Here is a 7,323-nt window from a genome sequence, read left to right as displayed (position 1 = left end):
TTAACAAAAATGGAAGCGAAATTTTGGTTCAAGGATCAAGAAACCAACCAACCGAGACAAGCCATTCGTTCCCAGTGACATGCACAAACCTCTCAACACGACACATGAAAATCATGGCCCAGAAGAGAAACATTTTGGATCCATTCATATCAATTTCGATTTCTTGCATGCGTAATAAGCAACACCCTTTCTAAGCCTTCCTTGACTTCTAATAAAAAAGTTGGTGAAACAGTTAGGTGATTAGTCTGTACAAACTTTTGGTCCTTTAGTGTCCTAGAAACATCTAACTCATACTAGAAGTAAAAGAAATTTTTGTAACAAAAAAGAACAAAGAAAAAAGAAATAAAAAAGATTGTAAAATGACAATATCAATCTACAAGATAAAAAACATTGTAATATATTTTGAGCTATTATTTGTTTGTACAAATTGTGATCCTTGATATTAGAGACAATCACAATCAAATGTGGCCTAAATCTTGACTGTCCTTCCGTTACGGCGACGTTGAAGACCAAGTAGTCACATACTAGGTCATATCCTCTTAATTTTTTTTTAGAAGAGTGCAACTCACCCCACATTTCTAAAAATCATGCATGATTTTAGAAGTGTAGTTCGAGAAGGAAAAATACTATTTTTGTTTTGACGTACATATACTTCCACAGGACAAAATAATTTTTTTTTGGATGTGTACTTTCGAACTCAGTCTTGCAAATTGAAAAATTGGTGAACTAGTCAGATTGTTAGTCCTTTATGACATTATTATCAGATCATAAAAGCATATAACATGAAAGGAATGTAATTGCTGAAATGTGACATTATTCAAAATGTACAGATCATGATAAATAGATAGAAATAGATTATACACTTTAATTGGCATTTTGGATTTTGCTAATCTCATGCATATAAAAAAAAGATAATAAATATGTTGGTACTAAAATCAGTCTTCACTACTGAAAATGAGACCAATATTCCTTTACAAGTTGTCCAAATAATGATTTTTCTTTCTTCATTAACTTCATTGGCTCATCATACTCAGCCAACTTTCCTGTAAAATAATCACAAATTTCATTTCATTGAAGGGAAACAAGTAAAGAATCATATGAAAGTATCACTTAAGGATTAATCTAATTATTTACTCGGCATTCGATATGAACGTACCGTCACTTATGGAAAGAACCATATTGCAATCCATCACAGTTGGTATCCTGTGTGCTACTGTGATCACTGTACAATCTGCAAACTCTTTTCTAATGGTATTTTGAAGAATTAAATCAGTCGCATTATCGATTGATGCAGTTGCTTCATCCAACACCAATATCCTATTTCTCCTCAAAAGAGCGCGCCCTAAACAGAATAGTTGCCTTTGTCCAATGCTCCAGTTTGATCCATCTTCGACAACTGCATAACATTTTAATTCACCTCAAAAAATGTTATTGCATCAAATTTAGTTGCAGTATTCAAAGTTCGAACTAGAAAGAGTACCTGAGGAATCTAAGCCACCTTTATCTTTGACAGATTCTCGTAACTGACACTTTCGAAGAACCTTCACATGGAAGTAACTATTAATCCATATTTGCTAGGATAAACAAACTTTTAAAACATTTAGAAATTAAATATAAGTACCTCCCATATTTCTTGATCAGAATGTTGAGATAAAGGATCCATGTTATATCTAACTGTCCCAAAGAAAAGCGTAGGATCCTGAGGTATTATGCCAAAACTTGTCCTCAAGTCATGAAGGCCAATAGATGATATGTCTATTCCATCGACTATAATTTTGCCTCCCACGGGCTCCACAAGACGAAACAAAGCACCTATCAGTGTAGATTTTCCGCTGCCAGTTCTACCGACAATACCAATCTTGTGCCCTCCTTCAAAGATGCAATTGATACCATGTAGTACAAGAGGTGCATTAGGCCTATATTGTATCTGGAATTATATAAGCAAATAAATTATGTATTTTATTTCATCTCACAATTTTTCTGAACAATATGATTCACATTTTAAAAATAATTTTGAATTACCTTCAAGTCTTTTATTTCAACTTTTCCAACATCTGGCCAATTGATTGGAGGATGATTTCCTTCACTCACTTCTTGGGCCTCACTTGGTATATGAGAGTATTGATTTATCCTTTCTACTGATACTATATAATTTTCGAGAATGCATTGGTATTGAATGGTATATACTAAGGCACTGTTTAATGAAAAGCCATAAGAAAGGGCCATACCAATAAAACCTGGAGCAATGGTAAGAAAATAAGAAACTTGCATAATAAGATAGATAATGCATTGCTGATAAAAGCATATGATTTTCATGAATATAAGAAAAGTCTCACCAGATGATAAAGTGTCTAATGGAAGCATAGCAATAGAAAATGCTGCAGAGGCAAGAACAATTGCATACGCTGTTTCTACTCGTTGGATCAACCACTCATTTGAGGAAAAACTGTGGAAGAAAGCACTAGCATTGACATCAATTAAATCAAGATTCTTGTTGAAAAAACGGTCTTCTTCCTCAAAAGCCCTTATTGTCATTGCTCCAGCAGTAGTTTCAGCTACATGATTAGCTACAGCGGATTTAGTCGTGCCATTCATCCGCATAAGTTCTTTTGCACATGCATAGTAGTGTCTCTATTACAAAATAAAGGAATGCCAAAATTTAATAAAAACACATTATAAAATGACAATAAAACAAAAGTTGATAAAAATAAAGACACCATTTTATCAATGCAATATGATTCAAATTGGATATGTCATTTACCTGTAAACGAATAATAACATAAGCCATTGGTATACACACAAACAAGACTTGCCAAGCGACCGATGTTAAGACTATTAGACCTGAATAGTAAGTTATATTGGATGCTATATAATATGAGAGGTTAAAAGAGATATCAAGATCCACAATGCTCAGATCTAATGATACCTAAAGAAAAAAGAAGAAGTTAATTAAACATTAGTCAAAATATATTATTTCATCAATTACATATGTATGGTAAAAATAATTTAATAAGCTTACCCTACTAAGTATCCTTCCCAAGGGTGTGGTGTCATAGAAAGACATTGGTGCATGAAAAAGAGAATTCATTAACTGTCTAAATAAAACCTTTGATGATTGAATTCCCAAAGCAGCTGCAGGTAGAGCTCTGATTATAATGAAAACCGTAGAACTAACTCCAATCAACAAGTAAACTGTAATCAATTGCAATGTGCTGACTTGAGGATCGTCAACATTAGCAGCCATCCATGAGTTTTGCGATATCTGGCAGATCACAAATATCACATAAGAAAGAGAACCGACGAAGAAGTATATGTAGCCGCTTTTCTGATTCAGATACTGTAAGTAAGGCTTCCACCCTGCGTCTCCTTTTTCTCTCTCTTCTTGCTCAATGAATTGATCACCATATTTAGCATTAGACGACTTCTCTATGGAATATTGTTTAATCTCTCGACTAGACTTTGAATGTATTGGGGTTGAAGTAACGTCTAAAAGATGATTAGGGTTGCCAATATTTTTGTGTGCATTAACAAGGTCCTTAAATTCTTGGCTAAAGATTAGTAGATCATGATATGTAGAAGCTTGTTGGATTTTCCCACCTGACATCAACTGTGGTAAGAAAATATGAATTGTTCATTAAGAATTTTGAGTACACAAGTCAAAGATGACATTAATGACATAAAAATGTTTGAACAATAAATAAGAATTAAAATGTCAAATATCAAATATTTTTCTTCGAAAAGCCTTGAAATAGTACAAGGAGGCTTGAAAAAGTAGTAGAAGAGAAGAAATATACTAAAAAAAAAGCAGGAAGCAAGTGCGGAAATCAATATATGGATCTGAATGGTTTTAAGAGCCCTAAAATTAATTGCTATAGGTTTCGTACCGTAATTGAGGCAGAAAAGGAAACAATTTACAATAATTTCTAAAGAACCCTATTCACATCCTCTAGGTTTCGTACGGTAGTTGAGGCAGAAAAGATCAACATTGAGTAACAAGAAGTGATATGCAAACCATATAAAAACAAACATTCCATATATTTACAATTATTATTGTTGCATGAAGAAGTATTCTGTAAAAAAAAACAAGGACAAACATCCTTAAGATGCAAGAAATTACCAAAATAGAATCAAATGACGGGAGAAAGTCAACTTGATGAGTCACAAAAACGACTGTCTTTTCAGAGAGTCCTTCCAATATGTATTCCTGTCAAGTTTCAATGTCATTTTTCAATAAAGAATGAATCTTATGATGTAATCACAGTTTGTAAAGAAAGGTAGAATCGATTACATTGAACAAATTTTTTGCAGTGTGCGCATCAACAGCACTGAAAGGATCATCCAAGAGATATACATCAGCATTTTGATAAAGAGCTCGAGCAAGTTGAATTCTCTGCTTTTGACCCCCACTTAGATTAACACCTCTCTCTCCTATCTCGGTTAGATCACCATACGGAAACAACTCAAGGTCCTTCATCAGTGAAGACCTATGAAGTGATTCTTCATACCTTTGAGTATCCAAAGGTGATCCAAACAAAACATTTTCCTGTATTGTTCCAGTTTGAATCCAAGCTGTTTGAGAAACATAAGCAAACTTTCCATAAACTTCAATCTGTAAATTACAAAAGAGAATTCAACACCAATGAATAAAAGACATGAAAATACACTCCAATTTAATTTAGTTATAGTAAATTAAAGTATAACAAAGTATAGGAATGTTATCGAAGGATTAAAAGCTTACTTTCCCCTTAGTATTTGGTACTTCTCCGAGAATTGCTGCTAATAAAGTTGATTTTCCTGAGCCAACTTCTCCACAAATAGCTATTTTTTGCCCTGCTCTAACCGTTAAATTAATGTTTCGTATTGTTGCCATCAATATATTATACTCCCATGAAAAATCTGCAGACTTAATTAAAATTGAACCCTTTAACTTCTCATCATTGTAGCTCTTTCTGACACTAGTAGTTTGAAGCTCAGGTGCCTCGAGAAATTTCACAACCCGAGAAAAAGCAACCTTTGCTTGAATGATCACTCCAATAACATCTCCAATGGTTGAAATAGGATCTTGCACAAGGCGCACGGTTGTGATAAATGTGAAAACATTATTTGCATGGAGAGGAACTTTCAAGAGGTAACAAGCCAAAAAGGTAGCAGCAGAGACCAAAGTAGGTGAAAACCAAAAGAGCATAAGGCTGTATGCCTTTTGTAATAGCACTGAAGATAACAATTTTTCTTCAACAATTCTTAGGATTTCAATGGAATTTTTAAAATGCATTTCCCATGCATATAACTTTAGCACTTTCATGTTCACCAGAGCCTCAGAACTAGCTTTCAACCTTTCATCTTGGGCCACCAGAAGTTTACTTAGATACTTATGTTGTAACTTTGCTAGTGGAGCATTCAAAAGCACGGTCAAAAATATCACCACCAACGATGCAATTGTTGCCAATCCAATAGCGCGAAAAAGAATTACTAATGCAATTGATAGTTGGAGGACTGTTGTCCATGTCTGGTGAAACCAAAACGGAAATTCTCCGATTCTATAGGCATCCACGTTCACATAGTTCATTATCTCACCGCTAGAGTGAATCAATCTAGCAGCATTGGATAATTTCAATTGTTTCTTATAAATTGATGCAATAAGTAATGACCTAACTTTCATACCAATAACCCTTGAGCGAAAATACCATTGCCTTTGAGATAGGGACTCTAAAATCTTGATAAACAAAAGTGAGATTGCCAAAAAGTAACCTTCAAATTTGAAACTTTGATTACCCTCAGCCACCAGTATAAAGGCATTCAATATTATAGGACAAGAAGAAAGAGTGAGTACCTTGAGAAATGCAAAGAATCCAGATATCAAAATCTCTCTCCGGTGGCAAAAAACAATTGTCCATAACACCGATGATCGAGATGATGGATCCTTCTGCTTTTTTCTATTCAATTGTTCTATAAATAACGAATAACATACTTCTGCTCTATCCGACTCTTGCAACTTTGGGATGTCTTTGCCCTCGAGTGTTTTCTTTTGACCCTTTTTCATCAGTGGATTCAACCACCAAAATGACATCCGACTAAGGAGTCCAGCTTTGGCAAATGGGGTTAGACTTATATGTCGAACAGGATCAACATCAAGGACCCGGCTATTCAAAGGGGCATATAGACTTCCATCTACTTCCTTGTCAGTATCTTCATCTTTACATACTTTGTATGTGCAGAAGAGCAGTAAAAGTACTCCCAAAAAAGATAGAACATCTAAAGCTATCTTAAGGGACAGTTCCTTGCTGCTAAGTGCAAAAGATAAGGACAAAGCACATAAAATACCAGAAACAAAAAATATAAGCATAGTAAACAGTCTCAAGCATGTTCTTGGAAGTTGTTTCGGCAGAAGACTTATAGTTAAAGCAACTAAGATCCATGTAAATCCGTGAAGAAGTTGTAGTGGCCACCAAGTATGAGGAAAAACAGTGAGGTTTTTCCTTAACTTCTCCTCTAAAATCCAAATGCCTAAGAAAAAATGCAACAAACCAAGAGAGCCATTGGTTATTGCAGAAACTAGCTGCAACTTTGAATACCTTTCCACTCTAGTCTGATCCTGAATTGACCTCGCCAAAGACTTTTGAATCATAACAAATGTCAACATTATTAGCAACAACAGATTAAGAAAAATGATCAACAAATGGTTGATGCATGAAGAAGGATTCATCAGAACCTCGAAATCGAAACAGAAAGGTTTTCCTTGAAGTAAAGAACAAGCTGAATCATCATCGCCACAAATCACGTTCCAAATATCTTGCATTTTATCTTTACCTTCTCTTTTGTGGTAAAAAAAAATCTGCAACATAATCATATCTTTAGAGTGAAAACTTTGCTCAAAAAATTGAAACATACTAATACATAAATTCAACCATCAATAAAAAGCAAAGAGAATTGCCAACAATAGCTATCTATTCATTAAAGGCAGCCATAAATTCTAAGGGAAGAGTAATGAGGGTAGATATGCCAACATAAACGAAGGCAACTTTTCCTTCAAAAGGGGACCAAAAAAATCTTTTAATTCTAGAGTAGTATGTTTCAAAAATAAGGACCAAAGGGGACCAGAGCTGAAATCTTGAAAAGTTTGAAAACATAAGAAAATCTAGACATAATTGATTTAGTGATTGATTGCAACTTCAAGCAACTTTCTTTAATATACCTAATGCTACTTATGACTATTTATATATAAACCCTCTATAAAGAGTAGCAAACTTTCAATCCATTTAGCTACATCTAACCACAACTACTTTGATATTTAAATTTCAAACGGTCCTAATGTGATTTATTCTC

General features: G+C 34.2%; 1 protein-coding gene across 3 annotated transcripts; it reads right to left on the bottom strand.

Annotated features, from left to right (window-relative positions):
• Positions 1–778: 778 nt before the first annotated feature.
• Positions 779–6,954, bottom strand: LOC25496035 (ABC transporter C family member 10). 3 transcript variants are annotated; one of them, XM_039826630.1, is made up of 12 exons: positions 4,739–6,946; positions 4,289–4,609; positions 4,118–4,204; positions 3,020–3,607; positions 2,762–2,926; positions 2,337–2,631; positions 2,229–2,237; positions 2,023–2,144; positions 1,622–1,927; positions 1,481–1,541; positions 1,157–1,396; positions 779–1,043 (listed from the first exon to the last, which is right to left on the bottom strand). In XM_039826630.1, the coding sequence occupies exons 1-12, from the start codon at positions 6,884–6,886 to the stop codon at positions 946–948; spliced, it is 4,440 nt and encodes a 1,479-aa protein (XP_039682564.1). In that variant the 5' UTR covers positions 6,887–6,946; the 3' UTR covers positions 779–945. The 3 variants fall into 3 exon arrangements, with proteins under 3 accessions (XP_039682564.1, XP_013451758.3, XP_039682565.1); XM_013596304.3 differs by having other exon boundaries at positions 2,023–2,237; positions 4,739–6,944; XM_039826631.1 differs by lacking the exons at positions 779–1,043; positions 1,157–1,396; positions 1,481–1,541 and having other exon boundaries at positions 1,666–1,869; positions 2,023–2,237; positions 4,739–6,954.
• Between the last annotated feature and the right edge of the window lie 369 nt (positions 6,955–7,323).

This window comes from Medicago truncatula, chromosome 6, assembly GCF_003473485.1.
Source record: "Medicago truncatula cultivar Jemalong A17 chromosome 6, MtrunA17r5.0-ANR, whole genome shotgun sequence".
Taxonomy (NCBI): Eukaryota; Viridiplantae; Streptophyta; class Magnoliopsida; order Fabales; family Fabaceae; genus Medicago; species Medicago truncatula.
The sequence above is the reverse complement of the archived record's forward strand: the minus strand, read 5'-3'. Positions and strand labels throughout refer to the sequence as shown.

What these genes read in the sequence shown, in the direction of transcription:
- LOC25496035 (XM_013596304.3), bottom strand. Translation starts at nt 6,886, where the DNA reads ATGTTTCAATTTTTTGAGCAAAGTTTTCACTCTAAAGATATGATTATG. An exon ending in TACCAAATACTAAGGGGAAA is followed by an intron (nt 4,610 to 4,738) that starts GTAAGCTTTTAA and finishes TGTAATTTACAG; the next exon opens with ATTGAAGTTTATGGAAAGTT. An exon ending in TTGAAATAAAAGACTTGAAG is followed by an intron (nt 1,928 to 2,022) that starts GTAATTCAAAAT and finishes ATATAATTCCAG; the next exon opens with ATACAATATAGGCCTAATGC.